Source organism: Lepus europaeus, chromosome 19, assembly GCF_033115175.1.
Source record: "Lepus europaeus isolate LE1 chromosome 19, mLepTim1.pri, whole genome shotgun sequence".
NCBI classification, from domain to species: domain Eukaryota; kingdom Metazoa; phylum Chordata; class Mammalia; order Lagomorpha; family Leporidae; genus Lepus; species Lepus europaeus.
This window is the reverse complement of record NC_084845.1, coordinates 1,146,170-1,167,911: the sequence shown is the minus strand read 5'-3', so window position 1 is coordinate 1,167,911 and position 21,742 is coordinate 1,146,170. Positions and strand designations below refer to the sequence as shown.

The window sequence follows — 21,742 nt, the reverse complement described above, 5'->3', positions numbered from 1 at the left end:
GTCTAATTGGAGATCCTCTCAGAATAATCTGACATTTCTCTCTTGCACATTTTAGGACCTTATGTTTCTTTATGGTGAGTTTAATTACGATGTGTCGTGGTGAGGATCTCTTTTGTTCATGTTTGTTAGGAGTTCTATGAGCTTCCTGTACTAGGATGGCTCTGTCTTTCTCCAAACCTGGGAAGTTCTCTGGTAGTATCTCACTAAAAAGGCCTTCTAATCCTTTCTCCCTCTCCATGCCTTCAGGAACTCCTAGAACCCGAATGTTCGGTTTTTTAATAGTATCCTATAGATTCCTGACAGTATTTTTTAGATTTCTGATTTCCTCTTCTTTTCTTTGATTTGACTGTTTCCTTTCCTGTTCTCTGTCTTTTAAGTCCGATATTCTCTCTTCTGCTTCACCCATTCAGTTTTTTTTTTTTTTTTGCTGCTTGGTCAATAAGTTTATTGTCTTTATCAGAAAAATCTTCATAGAAAATTGTTTGGTTTAGCTCTCAGCAGCCCGCTCCTGAGCTCTGAGGAAGCTTGCTTTCTTTTGAGCTACCCGATCTTTCTTCTGGGCAAGGGACATTTTGGGACGGTTCCACCTCTTCTTTTTAACTTCTCTCTTGGGCTTCTTCTCATACACTGGATTCTCTCGTATAGCTGCGTGGGCTTTCTTATACATCTCCTCCATCATGTCTGGAGTCACATTGTTCTTTATGTACTGAGAGAATTGTTTCTTGTAAGCATCTTCATCTTCTTCCATTAGGTAACGCATGTAATCTGCAACATTCTGCCCCATAATGTGCTTCCGATGTACTTCTGCGTTAAACTCCTTGCTTTCAGAATCGTAACCAGGGAATCGTTTGGTACTGTGAGGGATGGACAAGCCTCCATCCACAGCTCCCTTCAGGGCTCCAAAAACTTTATTGCCAGTAGTAGTTCTGGCAAGGCCTGCATCTAAATAGCAGGTGAAGGCACCAGGTTGACCATCAATGCTTTCCACATTGTATTCATCTCCAGTCACCTCCACTTGGCCTTCATAGATCTTGTCCATGCCAAACCTATTGAGAAGCCTGCGAGCCAGCAGCAGGCCAGTACAATAGGCTGCAGCATAATTGGTCAGGCCAACTTTCACACCGTATTTTGGCAGTTCGTGTGCATAAGCTGCGCAGACTATCATATCCCCTTCTATACGGGCATAAGCAATCTGACAAATGATATCTCTATTAGTTACACGAACTATCATCCTGTATTTGGGTGTGTTGTACTTATTTTTATCCTGGATCACCAAGCGTTTCCGAGCATAGTAATCAGTTTTACCCTCTCGCCGTCTTCGAAACTTCACTTGGTATCTCTTCAAGTAGGCCTTGTTCTTGACAACTTTAACAAACCCCATCCTGCGGAACAGAGACCCGCAAACGCGGCTCGACACAGACCTCACCCATTCAGTTTTTAAGGCTCTCTAATGTGTTTGTCATTTGATCTATTGAGTTCTTCATTTCATTATGGTTTCTTGTCACTATCACAGTTTCATGTTCTACTAATTGTTTCATTTCATTTTGATTCCTCCTTAATATTTCATTTTCGCACACCAGATTTTCTATCTTGTCCATTGAGGATTTCTGTAATTCAAGAATTTGTTTTTGAGAACTTCTTAATGTTCTTATCAATTTTTTGAGATGTGCTTCTTGCATTTCCTCTATCTCTTCATCTTCATAATCTTGCCTTGGGGTGTCTTGTTCATTTGGGCGCATCATAGTGTCTTCCTTGCTCTTGTTACCTCGGTTTCTGCGTTTGTTGTTTTGCATGTTGGAGATAATTTATGGTTTCTTTTTGCTGTGGTGTTTTTTTCTCGTTATACTATGCCTCTAGATTAAGTGGGCTGTATGCTTTGATGGATCCTTAGGCTGTGATGGGTGTGGCCAGAGAGCTCTGTTTGACTCTTCAGGTTTAAGCATGTGCCAATTGTGACTCACCCAGATTGTTCTCTCCCTTGCCCCTGCTCGATCTCTCTCTCTCTCTCTCTTTTTTTTTTTGACTCAGTTGGGAAGTAATTCTGCACAGCTGAATGGAATTGAGGGTAGTTGAAATCTGGCCTCTTTGAGTATTCATTTGATCTACCCCTGGGACCACACAAAGAGTTTATGCAGCCCTCAATGTGTTCTCAAGTTTCTGCACTGTGCAAAGGTTACCGAATTTGCATACTCCGTGAGTTCGCTTGCCCCCCCCCCCCCTCGGATTTTCAGTCTCAGATCGTTAGCTCCACCTGCTTTCACTAGATTCTAACCTCCTGTTATTTCTTCCGACCAGAGTCAAGTTTTTTCTGCTTGGCTACTTGAGATTGCTGCTTTACATATGTAAAATGGCGCCTGCTCTTTGTCTTGCTCAGTTTTGTTAGGTGAGTGGAGAGAGAGGCTAGTGTCCGTGCTGAATCCCCTGATTTATTAGTTTTTATTTTCTCTCCTCCAGTCAGCCTGGTGAACTTTGCCCAGTGGGGCCTCAGGCCTCCTTTTGCCTTTCCCCGCCAATGTCTTGGGTTTCTGAGGTTTTTGTCTTACCTCCCGTTCCTGCGCTGGCGAGATTCTGCAGCTTGACTCCCGCGGCTGGGCTTCCACATGGTGGGCTCCCTGTAGGTCCTCTGTGTCACATCCACTAGATCCAGAAGCATTTCCTCTGCAGTTTTTTTTTCTTGAGTCTTTTCCTGAGGCTACAAAACTTCACTTTTATTAAACTATCTTTTCCCGGACTATCGGTGTGTGCCCTCACTATCCGGCATCCTGGCTCCGCCCCTCCGGTACTTCACTTCTGATCCAGTTCCATGCTAATGGCCTGGGAAAAGTGGCAGAAGATGATTCAAGTGTTTGGATCCCTGACACCCATTTGGGTGACCAAGAAGAAGCTCCTGTCCTCAGCTTGGCTCAGCCCTGACTGTTGGGGTCATTTGGGACGTCAACAGCAGATGGAAGCTCTCTGTTATGACTTCAAATATATAAATCTTAAAAAGAAAAGTCAAACCTGCCTTCCTCTAGTTATTCCTGCCTCCTCTATTTCTGGGTAAATTAACTGCTTCCTAATAATAGCTTTCAGTGGTGTCAACATTTTTTTAAAAATAGGAGACTTTATTTAGCCAATTTTGTTTCTCTTGGAATGTTTGAATCAAAATTAACATCTTTGCCTGTGACTTCTAAAATGGTTTCAACTTTGTGATGCACATTGTTTTGCTCTGCTTTTTCAGAGTGACGTGCCATTCAGTTATATCACAATCTGTTGTCCACAATCTCAATTAGTAAGACCCTGGTCACAAGGCTGGTTCTGCAACGCAGTGGGGTTAACACCCTGGCCTGAAGCACCCGCATCCCATATGGGCGCCGGTTCGAGATCCAGCTGCACTACTTCTGCTCCAGCTTGCTGCTATGGTCTGGGAAAGCAGTAGAGGATGGCCCAAGTAGTTGGGCCCTTGCACCTGTGTGGGACACCCAGAGGAAGCTCCTGGCTCCTGGCTTTGGATCAGCGTAGCCACAGCTCTTGCACCAAGAAAGGAGAGAACTATCAGGTGGAAGACCTCTCTCTCTCTCTCTCTCTGCCTCTCCTTTCTCTGTATAACTCTAAATTACAAATAAATAAAACTTAAAAAAAAGGAAAAACCATGTTCACAAAAATGTCATCAAATACAGTCCCAGAGATATTTTTTTGTTCTTTTTCCTTTGGGTTTTTCCAATTGGCTTACACATAACTTTCCTTTGAGGAATGAAGACAATATTCTTCCACTAATCTTTTCCTCCAGAATTTCTGTTCTAGATGGACTTTGGAATTGTGTTTGGATTTATTCTGAGGGTATAGAGCTTAACATGATTATAGAATCAATGATAGTGACTTCTAGAACCCCAAATCACTAGAATTCCTCCAATTCACCAGGGAAGGAAAACTGATTATAAATGTATTCACAGTCTTTTTATAGCCCTCAAAGAGAAAGAGTGAAGGAAGGAGTCTTATATCTTTAGGAGTTCATTTTAGGTATTTAATCAAAGAAGTAAAACTGAGAGTAGACTTTACTATCACAATATATCAAATGAGGATTTTAAAAGAAGCAAATGGTAAAGGGAAGATTTAGTAGAATTTGAATGGAGCTAAGGACACATGAGGATAAAGACTGAAGAAAAACAGCCTTATTTGATGTAGGCAAAGTAGAAATGAGAAGCCCCTCCTTGTTCCATGCCTGGCTATCTGCTAAATGAAATACTTTTGTGTTCATGCTCAGTCTGTCTTGTTTGATCCTATTCAAACTGATTTAGCAAACGTAAATACTATATAAAATAAGGCAGAGTGACCTGATACATGGACAGTATGCAGCATTCTGGATTTTCATGCTCTCTCCATTTAAAAAACTCATTGTTCTTTGTGCCGCAGGTATACCACAGCCTAGAGACACGGGGTTCTCTGCTGATGAGCATAAAGGGGCTAAGACAGGGGAAAGATGAACCCATAAGGGCAGAGGTATTCACCAGCCACCAGCAGTGTTCATCCAACAGGGACATATAGAAAGTAAAGAAGGAAGGCAATGCATAAAAACAGAAAAATGTGCTCACTAGGATCAGGATGCTGTGGATGGCTGTTTTCTCTAGGGAGCATTTCGGAGTGAGGCTTTATCTGTGAAAATGTAGGACCTTCTGCTTATGTCTGCACAAAATGAACATCATGTAGCCACTGGAACAAATCATTAACACCAAATACAAGACGTCAGTGAAGGAAAACATCATGGAACACAATAAGGATATATTTCTGTCAATAATTATGCCAGAACAGAACCCTAAGTCCTTTTTCTCTGTGAGGTTGTTGCTCTCCCCCATCTCTGTAATATTCATAGGAGCCATACTATTTACCAACAGGTCAAGGGTCCACAGAGGAGAATGGAAAGTCAAATGGATTTGAGGTCTTTGACCTTGAGCTCCATCCACTGGGGGCTGCTAAGGCTGATTGTGATGGCCTGGAAGCCACTCAAGAGAGAAGTAGCACTCAGAGACACCCCTCTGGCCACTCTATGAACATAGAAAACTAGTTTGCATGCAAAATCATCCATGAAATACTTCAGCCCCAAAGCTGCCATGGTCTGAGGAATGCCTCTCGAGAGAAGAACCAAGCAGTTGGCTACAAGTAGGTTATGGAGAATCAAATCCATGTGCTTTATCCCTTGTCCAGTGCAGGAAACGAAGCCATAGCAGAGAAGGAGCAGGATGTTTCCTAGGACTCCGACTCCTGTCTGAGAGACAAAGATGATTCCCATGGTCAGAGCCCTGGATGGCATGCAGTCACAAGGGCAGTAGTTCACGCAAAGCCAGTAAGTCCTGGAAAGAAATGGAGCTAATGTATTTCATCAAGGAAGCTTAAGTTCATTTCTGCTTCTACCCATTTTTTTCGCACTCAGAAATGTCTTCTAGAAAAATACATTCTTTTTATTTTCTTAAGAGGCATTTGGATGCTGACTGAGTATATCTTCTCACATGGCTGTTTCAGTTTTTTCTAATAGTTTTTATCCATGTCACCTTATTCCTATATGACATACCATTTTCTTGTTTATTTATGTTGAAGTAGTGTTTGCGTTTTAAATGTTTCTCTGCCAACTAACCAATTATTCTTGTATTTGTATGAAAGTGTAGAAATTCATGTTACAATGTGGGTGACATTTTTACAGGAGAATTATGACAGAATAATTATTTATCACAACATTTAATTATATATTCTAAGAGCTGTGGCATGTTAGAATGGTGAAGTCAAAGATTCCCTCTTTTTTCATTGGTCACAATGAACAATGATATTATCACAGCAAATATTTGAAAGGCAATTTGGAAAGCATGAATAGTTCATGCCAACTGAAACATAAAACATTATGAAGAAATTAACATTAAATGATTTCAATGGTATAGAATCCAAGTACCTTTATTTTATCTGTAGAGGATGAATTCCAAATTTAGTATAATTTGTAACACTAAATTTAATATTTAACTAATTAATTAGTTTTTTTAGGAATACAAATTTCATGAGTACAATTTAGGAATATAGTTATTCTTCTCACCCTACCCAATCACAGTCCCACCCCTTGCCTCCTCTCTCTCCCCTTCCCAGCCCCTTCTCCATTAAGATTCATTTTTAATTAACTTTGAACACAGAAGATCAACTCTATAGTAAGTAAAGTTTTCAACACTGTGAACAAACATGCAAAATAAACACATAAACTGAGACCTACTTTTACAGTTAACTCTCATAAATACAACTTGTTGAGGACAGAGGTCCTACATGGGGAGTTCATACACAGTGAACCCTGTTGTTAATTTAATAATTAACACTCTTATGTATGACATCAGTGACCACCCGAGGCTCTTGACATGAGCTTCCTAGGCTATGGAAGCCTTTCAAATGCGCAAACTCTGTCAGAATTTAGACAAGGACATAAGCAAGGTGGAAGTTCTCTCCTCCTTTAGAGAAGAGTACATCCTTCTTTGATGGCCACTTCTTTCTGCTGGGGTCTCACTCACAGAGATCCTTCATGTAGAACATATTTACCACAATGCCTTGGCTTTCCATGTCTGAAATGTTCTCATGGGCTTTTCACACACATCAGGAAGGGTTAAGGGATGATTCTGAGGTCAGAGTGAGTAACACTAAATAAAAAAGTATCAAAAACCAATTTTGTCCATATAGCTCAGGGTCAGCTAGCCTAACAATATATTTCAAGGGCCAGTGCTGTGTTAGGCTGCTGCCTGTGATGCCAGCAACCCATATGTGCACCAGTTCAAATCCCAGCTGTTCCACTTCCAGTCTGGCTCCCTGCTAATTTGCCTGGGAAAGCAGCAGAAGATGGCCCAAGTGTTTGGGCCCCTGCACCCATGTACATGCTTGGCCTACTATAACAATGATTGAATATGAACTAGCAAGTTGTATTAAAAGTAAAGAATTGATTTTTAAAAGGTAAACAAGAAAGTTTGTGCTTTTATCCTTTATCAAACTTTCCATAAAGTTTATGTGTTGAAATTTTGCGTTTAGATAACCATCCAACAAATAAGGAACCCCTAATGTAAGTTCCTATTGCAGCATAAAGAAATAGGAAGAATTCTGATTAAATTAACCTAGATGGAGACGTGGGCGGTATCTAATTGGAAGACATGCCCTAGGAGGCATCTTGTCAGATGCTATCAGGAATATTAGGGGGCTGCTCTAAATTGACACAGGGGAGAATGGACCTCTGAGGTCACCAATGGAAATTATGAAGGAAAAATGCATTCTATAGCTTATTCAGAGGGGTAGGCCAAACCTCTACATCACCAATAACCTATGCTTATGCCAAACCAAGCCGAGTCTACTTTTACCCATACATGAGATATTTTGATGAACTCAAACTATTGAATTATATATGTAGATTTCAGTGAAATGTGTCTGATTCTCTGTTTCTCCTAAGTTATGTCAACTTGTAGTTAAATTCCATTTTCTTTAAATATAGGATTTGGCTTCCAAACCAAAAATTTCCTCCCAACCTATTCTTTTTATTAACGTATACCAGTATGTATCTCTGTGGTTTAGCCCCTATAGTATTTAAATACGTTGTTCTTTCCTAGCAACACAAACACAGAGACACATGTATACACATTCAAATTCAGCACTTCACCAAATCAACCGATTAAGGAATGCTGGAAGCCATGGGCAACTATGGATGAGATTATGGAACTCTAATGCAAATAAATTGACTTGAGAATGGATTAAACACATTATTGGAAACCAGAGAATCATTACAGCTCATGTTAAAATCATATGCCTGATAAGGGCACTGAAGATTTTGCATCTGAAATGTGTATTCATGGAGTTGTCTTTTGTCTCTAAAACTGCTTTCCTTTCCTTTCTTCAAGAATGATAAATCCTCTCAAGGACCATGGTTCACTCAAGAGAAATGCTCACTTTCTCCTTGAATCATGTCAGGGGTTCACAATCAGTGTAACAAGTTTCAAATTCCAAAAGTACTCATTTTCTTCCCTATTGGCTGCTCATGAGATGAAAAATTAGAAAATGATTTCTTATAACAGACATTGAGATAACAAGAGTGTGACTCAGAAATTCCTTCAAAACATCCTGGAATTCTAATGACAGAATTACCTCCCAGAGTAAAGCATCAGATCTTCACATTGCCACATTCCACATCACAGCAATATCATGGGTGATCACATCCTGAAAGGGGAGGACTGAGAAGTGGACCTGGAGTTTCTCATCTGCCTTAGCAAGCATCACCTCTCTATGTGCAGAAGCTCACGTAAGAACTCCAATGTCACCTTCGTCAAGAAGTATAATGTTTTCATCGATCCATCCTCACTGTGCTGATACACAGTCATTTTCTTCTGAGTGTCTGTCTCCAGGATGGAGATGTGATCTCCTAAAATGTTGTCTTTTACCAGGAACAATGGCCCAGTGATGACAGAGGATGTGTTGTGGGGAGGCAGCAAAACCCAGAAGAGATAGTTTAGAGAAATGTCCATATTCTTGATGTGGACAACAAAATAGGATCTTACAAAAAAACCAGAAAATAAACCATTGGTAGGTTAGGAGGAAAGGAAGACTGGGAAAGTGAGAACCAACTGAAAGGCTAAGAAAGAGCTTCAAGGCAGCAGAAGAGTCTAGGATGAATATTTTTAGTTTTGAAGTTATCATTGCATTTCATGACCATAAACATTTTTTCCCACCAAGCTAAGAATACTCTAGTTCTCAGTTTGTGTGAGTGTGTATGCAGGTGTGCGCACATTGTTGTAATCTTTACTTAGTATATAGTTGGTCTTCTGTGTTCAAAGTTAATTAAAATTGAATCCTAATGGAGAATGGGAGTGGGAAGGGGAGAGAGAGGAGTAGGAAAGTTGGGATTGTGGGTGAGAGGGTGGGTATGATGGAGAGAATAACTATATTCATAAAATTATACTTGCAAAATTTGTATTCTTTTACAAACAAATTAAATAATTAAAAACAAATTTAGTGTTACTAATTATACTAAATGTTGAATTAATCCGCCACATATAAAACGAAGGTACTTGGATGCTATACAAATGAAATCATTTAATTTCTTTTCTTCATAATATTTTATATTATAGTTGGCATGAGATATTCATGTTTTCAATATTTGCTTTCAAATATTTGCTGTGATGGTTTCATTGTACATTTGGGGCCAATTAAATGAGAGGGAATCTTTGGCTTCACCATTCAAATTGCCACTGCACTTAGAATACATAATTGAATGTTGTGAAAAATAATTATTCTGTCCTTATTCTCCTATAAAATCGGTCACCCATATTGTAACTTGAATTTCTGTGCCTTCATACAAATACCAGAATAATTGGTTAGTTGGCAAGGTAACATATAACCAAAACACTACAAATAGACAAGAAAACAATATGTCATATAGGGACAAGGTGAATATGGATGAAAACTATTAGAAAAACCTGGAATAGCCATGCAAAAATATATACTCAGCCAGCATCCAAATGCCTCTCAAGAAAATACAAAGAATGTATTCTTCTAGAAGACATTTCTGAGTGTGAAAAAAATGGGTAGAAGCAGAAATGAACTTAAGCTTCCTTGATGAAATACATTAGCTCCATTTCTTTCCAGGACTTACTGGCTTTGCGTGAACTACTGCCCTGGTGACTGCATGCCATCCAGGGCTCTGACCATGGGAATCATCTTTGTCTCTCAGACAGGAGTCGGAGTCCTAGGAAACATCCTGCTCCTTCTCTGCTATGGCTTCATTTCCTGCACTGGACGAGGGATAAAGCACATGGATTTGATTCTCCATAACCTACTTGTAGCCAACTGCTTGGTTCTTCTCTCAAGAGGCATTCCTCAGTCCATGGCAGCTTTGGGGCTAAAATATTTCATGGGTGATTTTGCATGCAAACTAGTTTTCTATGTTCATAGAGTGGCCAGAGGGGCATCTCTGAGTGCTACTTCTCTCTTGAGTGGCTTCCAGGCCATCACAATCAGCCTTAGCAGCCCCCAGTGGATGGAGCTCAAGGTCAAAGCCCTCAAATCTGTTCGACTTTCCATCATCCTCTGCTGGCCCCTTCACCTGTTGGTAAATAGTATGGTACCTAGGAATATTACAGCGATGAGCAAGAGCAACAACCTCACAGAGAAATTTGATTTAGGGTTCTGCTCTGGCATAATTATTGTCAGAAATATATCCTTATTGTATTCCATGATGTTTTCCTTCATTGACATCTTGCATTTGGTGTTAATGATTTGGGCCAGTGGCTGCATGTTGATCATTTTATACAGACATAAGCAGAAGGTCCTGCACATTCACAGCAAAAGCCTCTCTCCCAAATGCTCCCCAGAGTCGAGAGCCACCCACAGCATCCTGATGCTAGTGAGCACATTTTTCTGTTTCTATGCACTGTCTTCCTTCTTTACTTTCTATATGTCCCTCTTTGATAAACCCAGCTGGTGGCTGGTGAATAGCTCTGCCCTTATGGGTTCATCTTTCCCCTGTGTTAGCCCCTTTGTGCTCATCAGCAGAGACCCCCGTGTCTCTAGGCTGTGGTGTACCAGAGGCACAAAGATCAATGATTTTCGTAAATGAGTCAGAGTATGAAAATCCAGAATGGTGCATACTGTCCATGTATCTGTTCACCCTGCCATACTTTATATAGTATTTCCGCTGGCTAAATTCATCTGTGTTTAGGATCAAAACAAGATAGACTGAGTGTGATCACAAAATTATTTCATTCAGCAGATAGCCAGCCATGAGGAGCAGAAGGGAGAAATGGAATGCAGACAATAATTTAGCCATCAAATAAAACACACAAAAATTTCTCTCAAGCTCTATCATACAATTGATTAAAGTTCACAGAAGTTAAAAAAGAATGAACTTGGAAGTGGAAAGATATGAACAGATGACAAATGTGCTGAGCACAGGGAAGAAACATGCTACTTCAACAAAATCCATTGCTCAACAAACTGTAAGCAGGATAAACAAAATCATTAGATAGCCAGATGTATTATAAAAACCAACAGGTTATACTTTCAGTTCCTGTTCAGCTTGAAGCCCACAGTCCTTCAGAGAGCACAGGCAAACCTTTAGTCTCTACAAACATTTGAAAATGGATTCTTTCTACATAGCTTTTTACTTTATTCCTATGCATCTTATTAATTAAATTGTATAATATTAGACACCAATTGTTATAACAGATTATTGTGCAATTATTAGAAAAGGTATCACTAAAGACAATAGCCATAATAAAAGATGCTCAATCTCTTACCAAAAGATAGCTTTTTGTTAGGAGCTCATGTAAATCTTGGTCTGATTTAGGAGGAGTGTACAGAAAGCAGTTAACGTAGCTATCCTTTGAAAGGCTTTTAAAAAAACAAAAACTATTTCCTGTTGGTTTCCACTAGGAACTTGGATTTGGGAGGGTTCCTAATTCCTTTATAAGACAGGCCCAGTGTACTTAACATAGGTTTATTGAAACACTGAATGAAGGTCTCTGTGTTTGGTTTTTTTTTTAATCATTATTTATTTGAAAGGCACAATAACAGAGAGAGGGAGAGACTCAGACACAAAGGGAACTTCCATCTGCTGCTTTACTTTGCACATGGCAGCAATGGCTGTGGCAGGACAGCATGATCCAGGTCCTGGAATCCCATCCTGGTCTCCCACATGGTGTCAGGAACCAAGTTCTTGAGCCATCTTTTGCTTTCTTAGGCACTTTGACAGGAAGCTGGATTGGAAGCAGAGGAGCCAAGGTTCAAACTGGTGCCTCCCTATGGAATGCCAGAGTCCCAGGCAAGAACTTTCCAGCTGCACCACAATGCCAGCCCTCAATAGCAGTTTGTTGACTTTGTCCTGACTCATGACTAACATGCTGGCAGTTCTCTTCGATCGTGCCCCTCATTTTCATCATTCATCAAGGCTGCAACTGTGCATAGTTCTGAGAAGTTCAATGTAATCAGAAATGGGAGACAAAACCCTCAGGTTGGGTAGAAACACAACCTGGCCCTGTGCTTGGGTTCCTTCTCTCACTCCCTACACCTTAATGCCTTTATCTCATCTGTCATTCTCATCTCGTCTTATTTCATGTGTTACAACATGCCTTCCTTTCATTATGCTTGCCTCATCCATCTCTGGATACATAAGCTAGTTCTTAGTAATAGCTTTAAGCGATATTAACATTTTGTACATCTTTGTAAAATGTGAATGATATTATATTTACTTATTTCAGGCTACCACTGAAACTCCAGGAATTCACAATGAACATCTTTTGCCCATGAGCTTCATATAAGCAGAGAAAAAGTTCCAGCCTTCTGTTGCAACCTGTTCTGCTCTTCTGTGTCCAAATCAGCCTTTCTGAGCTATATGTTCTTCAGTCACAGTGGAATCTGCTGTGCACAGCCTCATTTAGAAAGACCCTGTCTGCAAGGATGGCACCAGAGTGACACCCTGAGACGTTTTGCTTATTTTCCCCCTGGGTTATTCCAGCTGGCTGAGACAGAATTGTCCTTTGAGACACAAAGACAGCATTCTTCCCACCAAAGATTTCTCCAATTCCTATTCTAGCTAGATTTGTTAAATGGTGTTTGGAATTTATCTAAGGGCACTGCACTTACAACACATGCTTTTGCCATCATCAGTAGCATCTTGTTGGGTTCTAAATGCCATGAAGATTTTTCCAATGAACTTGAGGAGGAATCATTGTCAGAAATGTATTCCCAAAGTTTTTTTTTTTAGCTCCAAGAAGAATCAGAGTGAAGGGAGGAGACCTATCTTCACGAGTTCATTTCATGTGTTTCTTCAATTAAGTATACCTGGGAGTAAACTCTGTTATCACAATGTCTTAATAAAGATTCCAGGAATGGAAAATTGTAGATGAGACATTTAACTGGACTCATAAGGCAGAAAGGACATGTGAGGACAACGACTAAGATGAAAATACCCAGTTCTGCTCTGCAAAGTAGAGTGAGGAATCGTCCCTTGTTTCATGCCTGGCTGTTTGCCAAATTAAAAGTAAGTCAGTGATCAAGCTCTGTCCATTATGCTTCTGTTTCTGTCCACAAACCTACTTAGCCAGTAAACACTTAGAGATAGAGAAGGACAAGTTTTTACATGGACACATTCAGCATTGCATATTTTCATGCTCTGATTCATTTATTGAAATCACTGATATTTGTGCTGCTGCATAGCATAGTCTAGACATGATGTCTTTATTAATCAGTAGATAGGGACTATGATGGGAAACTTGAAGCCATAGGGGCAGTGATGTTCATCAGCCACCAACTGGCTTTATCAAAGAGGGACGTATAGAAGGGAAAGAAGGAAGAGAGTACATAAAAAGAGAAAAAGGTGCTCACTAGGATCATGATGTTGTGACTGAATGCAGCCTCAGGGGAGCACCCTCTGGTCACTCTATGAACACACAAAACTAGTTAGCACCCCAAACCATCCAAAAAATACTCCAGCCCAGAAGTGGCCATTGTCTGAGAAATCCATTCCAGAGAAAGACCAAACAATTGTCTAAAATTAGGTTATGGAGAATCCAATCCATGTGCTTTGTCATCCATCCAGTGCAGGAAATGAGACCATACCAAAGAAGGAGCAGCATGTTTGCTAGGATCCTGACTCCTGTGTGAGAGGCAAAGATGATTCCCATTGTAGAGCCCTGGGAAGCATCAGTCACAAGGATAGTAGTTTCACGCAGAGCTGGTCAATCCTGTAAAAAAATGCCAATAGTTGGTTTCATCAAGAAATTTAGGTTCTGCATCCACAACTAACAATTTTTTCCCATTCTGAAAATCTGTATACAAATATATATTCTTTGCATTTTCTGAGGATAAATGTTGTTTACCTATTGCTGTGTGTGTGTGTGTGTGAGTGTGTTTGGTTTTTTTCTAATATTTTTCATTCATATTTACCTTGTTTCTGTATACTGTATCATTTTCTTGCCCATTTGTGTTATTCTATTCTTCTACATAGTGCTTTCATCCAGTCCATCTTTGTTAACTGTCTAATTATTCCATAAGGCGGTCTTTTATTTCTATGAAAAATAGAAATTCAAATTACAGTATTGGTGACTTGACTTATCAGAGCATATTGTCAGAATAATTCATTATGGATGGGGCCGGTGCTGTGGATCACTTGGTTAATCCTCCGCCTGTGGCGCCGGCATCCTATATGGGTGCTGGTTCTATTCCCGGTTGCTCCTCTTCCAGTCCAGCTCTCTGCTGTGGCCCAGGAGGGCAGTGGAGGATGGCCCAAGTGCTTGGGCCCCTGCACTCCATGGGAGACCAGGAGGAAGCACCTGGCTCCTGGCTTTAGATTGGCACAGCGTCAGCCATGGTGGCCATTTGGGGAGTGAACCAACAGAAGGAAGGCCTTTCTCTCTCTCTCTCTCTCTCTCTCTCTCTCTCTCTCTCTCTGTAACTCTACCAGTCAAATAAATAATTTTTTAAAAAAGATAATTCATTATGGCAACACTGAATCATCCAATCAGTTCAAATCTATATTAGATTGGTGAAGCCAAAGATTTGTTTTGCTCTTGTTTAACTTGGGCTCAAATGTACAATCACCACTACCACAGCCAATATTTGAAACATTAGAATCTACCCAGAGTGAAAGATCATTAAAATTAAAGCATAAAATACTATAAAGAAAAAAATATTAAGGGATTTTGTTTGTACAGAATTAACGACACTGAAATAAAATAAAAATAATAGTCAGTTGTGTCCAAGTAGCTCAAGATGAGTTAGCATGAAAACATATTTAAAACATTTTACAGTTGGTGCCATGGATCAATAGGCTAATCCTCTGCCTGCAGCGCCGGCAAACCAGGTTCTAGTCCCTGTCGAGGTGCCTGATTCTGTCCCGGTTGCCCCTCTTCCAGGCCAGCTCTCTGGTATGGCCCAGGAGTGCAGTAAGTTGGCTCAAGTCCTTAGGCCCTGCACCCGCATGTGAGACCAGGAGAAGCACCTGGCTCCTGTCTTCGGAGCAGCTTGGTGAGCCGGCTGCAGTGGGTCAGCCATGGTGGCCATTGGAGGGTGAAGCAACGGCAAAAAGGAAGACCTTTCTCTCTGTCTCTCTCTCTCTCTCTCACTATCCACTTTGCCTGTCAAAAAAAAAAAAACCTGAACCTTGAAAAACCTGAAGAATGATAAAGAGAACCATAATACCAGAACAATGAATGTCCCAAACTAGTGCTGTACCGGTATAGTGACAACACAATTTTGAAAGCATGAATAAATCTCTAAATAGACAGTGACATAGCGTCCTGTGATAGGGCCATTGTGGATGAGTTCCAGTGTTACACAACCTGCTTAAAACATCATTGCATTCTAATCCCCTTTCACAATATTTCTGAGTTTCTAGAATTAAACTATGAAATGGATAAATAGCCTAATAAATATGAACTAGCAAGTTATACTAAAACTATTTAAAGAACACTTTAAAATAAATGTAAACAAAAAGTCTGTGCTTTACCCTTTATTACATTATTCTATAAAGTTTATATGCTAAAAATTTCTGTTATGTAAAACACATTAAACCCCCTAATGTAAGTTCATATTGCAGTCTTAAAGAAATAGGAGAATTCTGATTATTTAACCAAGATAGGAAACTCGACAGTGTCCTATTTGATCAACAGCCCCATGAGGTTTCTTGTCAGATGTAGCTGTTCTAAAAGTGATTTGGGGAAAAGTGGCATTCTGGCACTAAGAGACTTCCAATGGAAGTGTTAAAAAATTATATTATACTTCTCATTCATATGGGTAAGTTTAAAGCTCTCAACATCACCATAACTTGTGTCCATGCCAAACCAAGCACGCTTTACAGTCACCCATGCATGGAGTAATTTGATGAACTCAAACTATTGAATCATAGATGTATATGTCAGATTTCAGTGAATTGTGTCAGAGTTCCTGTTTCTCACCAGTTAGCTGAACAATCACAAGCTCTGTCAACTTGGAGTTCCTCCCCCCACTTGTTGTGAAATGGCAGGATTTGGCTTCTAACCAAAAGATTTTCTCCCAACCTATTCATTAACCTAAACCATTTAAAAGTCTCTCACCTTGCTTCCCTCTGGAGCATGATTAGGCTGCCACCTGTTTCAATAATGAGAGAGACTGCTTGGGGAGTTGAGGGCAGCTCTAAGAAACTTTTGTCTCTTCTACCAATTGCCAAAACGAATTACCTGCGATTACTGGCTATCAGAAAAAAAGTGTAGTGAAGAAAACTTTGCTCTGTTCCACTGAAACTGAAAATCTCTCTCTTTTGGAGAGGACAGCCACTATTGCTTTCCCTCTACCCAGACACACTTCTGGGTGTTCTGACTTTTGGGTTATGAAATCTAAAACATATAATCAACAATGATGAGGAGATTAAGGCTCCTCAACATCATTCAGTCTCTTCTACAAATGGCATTGTAAATTCTTCTCTTCTTAAAATAACTGTGTTAGCCTATAAGCAACAATGAACTGATCAGCTCCTGTCCTGACTTTAGATGTACAATGTAATACTCTATCCTTTTTAGTATTTGTTGTTGTTGTTGTTGTTCTAGTACTATTGGTTGAACTCAGTAATTAACACACAATTATTCTCAGGTGTTTAAATTTTAACTGAAAAGTGATCCCTGTTAAATCTAAGAGTGGAAAAAGAGAGGGAGGAAATGAACAATTAGGAACATGCTCAATCGGACTGGCCATAAATGGTGGAGTCAGAAATGTGCAGGGGATTCCAACACAATTCCATCAAGATGGCATGTACCAATGCCATCGCACTAGTCCAAGTAATCAATTTCAGCTCACAATTGATAGCTCTGATAGGTCTAAGAGTCAAAGAGATCACACAAACAAGACAAGTATCTCCTAATACTAACTGATAGAATCAAAAAGGGAGAGAAAGATCCAACATGGGAAGTGGGATACACAGCAGACTCATAGGATGGCAGATGTCCTAGACAGCACTCCGGCCTCAGAATCAGCCCTCAAGGCATTCAGATCTGGCTGAAGAGCCCATGAGAGTATAGCAGGCATGGAAAGCCAAGATATCATGGAAAAAAAAAAGACCTAAATGAATGATCTCTGTGAGTGAGATCCCAGTGGAAAGAACGGGGCCTTCAAAGAAGGAGGTACCCTTCTCCGAAGGGAGGAGAGAACCTCCACTTTGACTATGACCCTATTGGAACAATATCAAAGTCAGCGAACTCTAAAGGCTTCCATAGCCCTGGCAACTCATGACTAGAGCCCAGGGAGATTACTGACGCCATGAACAGGAGTGTCAAATTGTTAAGTCAGCAACAGGAGTCACTGTGTACTTACACCCCATGCGGGATCTGTCCCTAATGTGTCGTCTAAAGCCAAGTGATGCTAGGACTGGTACTGAAACAGTATTTTTATACTTTGCGTTTCTGTGTGGGCGCAGACTGATGAGGTCTTTGCTAATTATATACTGAAGTGATCTTCTGTATATAAAGAGAATTGGAAATGAAAAAAAAAAAACAAAACAACCTGGTGTTAAAATGGAAATGGCATAGAAAATTAATTATTTTGAAAAAAAAATTATGTAGGATCTCTGTCTTTAATGTGCTGTACATTGCTATTTAATGCTATAATTAGTAATCCAGTGGTAGTTTTTTCACTTGATGTTGCTATATGGGCAAAATGTTGAAATCTTTACCTAGTATATACTAAACTGATCTTCTGTATACAAAGAGAATTGAAAATGAATCTTTACATGAATGGAAGGGGAGAGGGAGCGGGAGGGGGGAGGGTTGCGGGCGGGAGGGAAGTTATGGGAGGGGGGAAACCATTGTAACCCATAAGCTATACTTTGGAAATTTATATTCATTAAATAAAAGTTTAATAATAAAAAAAAAATAACTGTGTTAGCCTGTTTGATCCTGTATATTTCATGCTTATGGGATTTTCTTCTCACTTTTCTCAAGTGAACACTTTTGTAACATTTTTATTCTTCTAGTTGTTCAGTTCCTATGCATTTCTGGACAAATTCTAATCTGAGATTTTATCTTGAAATATAATACACGAACAAACTGCTAAGCTATATAACGGTATCTAATATTTTAATTTAATTTCTCAGTAGTTGTAGATACAGGTGATAGAGTTCCATATTTTTGTATTGGATTCCCTAGGTCCTCAACTTTGCCAAGTGCTTAATAAGAATAGACCCCACACCTCAATCATTAATCCTAGAATTATGCACATCTTATTGTGAATCAATAAATACAAGAAACCAAACATTTCCAAAGTTTCCCTTTTTTCAGATCTCCCTCCCCAACAACCCATTCATCTATGACCTACATATAACCTAGTCGTGGATGTCTAACAATGTCACAGACTCCACCTAGTCAAACCTCATTCCCGACCTTTTTTCCAGCTCTTCTCTGACTGTATCCTGCCCTTGCTCAGTTGATTACAGCTGCATCCTTCAACTGAGAACAAAATCCCATCACCATGCTTATTCTTAGCACATTATTGCTTCCTCACTCCATACATTCCATTCTACAAGCACTACTGCTGGTTTCATCTACAAAATTTATCAAGACTAAAGGTAATTTTCATACCATACCAGCCACTAGCATCAGCAAAGCACAAATTTCTTCTTAAAATTTTATTTATTTAGAATCAGAAAGACAGGAAGACAGGGAAAGAGGCAGATAGCTCTCATCCACTTATCCACTACCTCAGATTCTTCCAGTGATTGTGGTTGAGCTGAGCCAAATTTCAAGGCCAGGACTAGGTCTAGCTCTCCCACTCTTATGGCAGGGATCCAACTTCTTTAGCCATCACCTAATGCTTCCCAGGTGTGCAGGAGCAGAAATTAGGTCCTGAATACAGGGACTCTGGGCATCCTAACTGGAATCCTAACTGCTAGATCTGAACCCACCGTCCTCCATCCTCTCTTACTGGACTTTCTGCACTGCTCATCTGAGTGCTATCCTTGTTCACAGCTTTATTTCTTCTGGAGTCAGTTCTCACTCACCAGCCAGCATGGCTCAATATATGAGGCAGAGACATGACAACATAGTGGTAGAAACCCTCCAGCACCTCTTCATTTTTTCTGTGAGAACCAAAAATGCTCAGAGTGTTCTATGGACGTCCGAGACTTCATCCTCTGTAGCCTGTCAATCCTCCTCTTTGACATGCTGCTGCTTACTCTCTGGGTTCTGTGTACATTCCAGGCTTTGCTGGAATAGCCTGTTTCTTCTGTTGGTCAGATCGTCTCAATATTCATGTGACTGTCTCCCTTATCTCCTTTCAAGTCTAGCCTCAAATATCATCTTTCCAATAGGCCTCCTCCTATTGGCTTACCTAATATCTCATTACACACTCACCCATGAAGTACTCATCCCCTGGCTTATTCCAATTTTTGCCATATACAGTTGATAATGGATGATACATATTAGGTATTCCACATGTGTTTGTTGAAACCATCAATGAAAGTTTCCATTTTTGCAAGATTTATTTTATTTCTTTGAAAGCCAGAGTGACAGAGAGAGAGACTTAGAGACCAAAGAGAGATGGTCTATGCTCTCATTTACTTCCAAATGGCTTCAACTACCAAAGCTTAGGTCAGGCCTAAGCAAGGATTCTGGGACTCCCTACAAATCTCCCACATAGGTGGTGGAGACCAAAGTACTTAGGCCAACACCTGCTGCTTTCCCAAGTGCATAAGCAGGGGGCTGGATTGGAAGCTAAGCAGCTGGGATTTCAACCAGTCCCCCCACCCACACCCCATGTGATGCCGGTGTTACAGCTGCTGATTTAACCCACTTTATCACAATGCCGGTCCAATAAAAGTTTCTTGACTTGACCATGAACCATTTATAATACTCTGGCAGTTCTCTCCTTTTTCACTTGCTTTGTCTTTTTCTTCACGGCAGTGACTGTACATATTTCTGAGAAATAAACCAGAATCCTGGTTGGGAGACAAAACCCTCAGGTTGGCCAGAAACACAACCTGGCTTTGTGCTCAAGTTCCCTCTGTTGCTCCCTGTACCTCAATGCCCTCATGTCCTCTGTCATTTTCACCTGGTCTTATTCATGTATTACAGACATGCTGGGACCAGAGTGTGGAGGTGCAGGTAAAGCTGCCGCCTGCAGCAGCAGCATCCCATATGGGCACTGGTTCTGTCCTGGGTACTTCATTCTGATCCACTTCAATGCTAATGGCCTGGGAAAAGTGGCAGAAGATGACCCAAGTGTTTGGGTCCCTGACACCCATATGGGAGACCAGGAAGAAACTCCTGGATTCAGCCTGGCCCAGTCCTTACTGCTGGGGTCATTTGGGAAATCAACCAGCAGATGGATGCTCTCTCTGTAATGACTTTCAAACAAATACATCTAAAAAAGATAAATGAGGCAAACATGCCTTCCTCTAGTTATTCCTGCCTCCTCTATTTCTGGTAAATTAACTGGTTCCTAATAATAGCTTTCAGTGGTGTCAACATTTTTAAAACATAGGAGATTTTACTTATCAATTTTTATTCACAGTAACATTCTGGAATCTAAATTAACATCTTTGCTTGTGAGTTTCTAAAAAAGTTTCAACCTTGTGATGCACATTGTTTTGCTCTGCTTTGTCAGAGTGATGTGCCATTCAGTTATATCACAATCTGTTGTCCATGATCTCAGTTAGAAAGACCCGGGTCACGGGGCTGGTACTGTGGCACAGTGGGTTAACACCCTGGCCTGAAGCAGCCGCATCCCATATGAGTGCCGGTTCGAGATCTGGCTGCTCCACTTCCGATCCAGCTCTCTGCTATGGCCTGGGAAAGCAGTAGAGGATGGCCCAAGTCCTTGGGCCCTTGCACCTGTGTGGGACACCCAGAGGAAGCTCCTGGCTATGGCTTCAGATCGGCGCAGCCAAGGCCCTTGTGGCCAATAAGGGAGAGAACCATCGGATGGAAGATCTCTCTCTCTCTCTCTCTCTCTCTGCCTCACCTCTCTCTGCATAAATCTAACTTACAAATAAACAAATCTTTTAAAAAAAGCAGAAACCATGTTCATAAAAATGTCATCAAATGCAGTCCCAAAGAGATTTTTCCTTCTTCTTCCTCTGAGTTTTTCCTTTTGGCTGACACATAACTTTCCTTTGAGGAATGCAGACAATATTCTTCCACTATACATTTCCTCCAGAATTAATGTTCTAGCGTGACTTGTGGAATTGTGTTTGGATTTTACTTGAGGGTATACAACTTACCATGCTTATAGAATCAATGATAGCAACTTCTTGATTCCCAAATCACTTAGAATTCCTCCAACAACGGAGGAAAGGAAAACTGTATCATAAATATATTCCCAGTCCTTTTATACCCCCCAAAGAGTCAGAGTGAAGGAAGGAGTCTCATATCTTTAGGAGTTCATTTTAGGTATTTAATCAAAGACGTAAAACTGAGAGTAGACTTTACTTTCAGAATATCTCATATGAGGATATGAAAAGAGTGAATGGTAAGGAGATTTAGTAGGGTTGGTAAGGAGCTAAGGACACATGAGGACAAAGACTGAAGAAAAACACTCTTATATGATGTAGACAAAGTAGAAATTTGAAGCCCCACCTTGATTCATGGCTGGCTATCTGCTGAATGAAATAATTTTGTGATCACACTCAGTCTATCTTGTTTTGATCCTAAACACAGATGAATTTAGCCAGCGGAAATACTATATAAAGTATGGCAGGGTGAACAGATACATGGACAGTATGCACCATTCTGGATTTTCATACTCTGAC

The 21,742-nt window shown here is 40.4% G+C and overlaps 2 protein-coding genes across 2 annotated transcripts; one reads left to right on the top strand and one right to left on the bottom strand.

The window, feature by feature from the left end:
* Positions 1–428: 428 nt before the first annotated feature.
* Positions 429–1,417, bottom strand: LOC133747893 (large ribosomal subunit protein uL18-like). The gene has a single exon (XM_062176345.1). The coding sequence runs from the start codon at positions 1,379–1,381 to the stop codon at positions 488–490; it is 894 nt and encodes a 297-aa protein (XP_062032329.1). The 5' UTR covers positions 1,382–1,417; the 3' UTR covers positions 429–487.
* An 8,265-nt stretch (positions 1,418–9,682) lies between these two features.
* Positions 9,683–10,591, top strand: LOC133748641 (vomeronasal type-1 receptor 4-like). Its single transcript, XM_062177573.1, has one exon. It carries the CDS (start codon positions 9,683–9,685, stop codon positions 10,589–10,591), a length of 909 nt encoding a protein of 302 aa, XP_062033557.1.
* Positions 10,592–21,742: the final 11,151 nt, after the last annotated feature.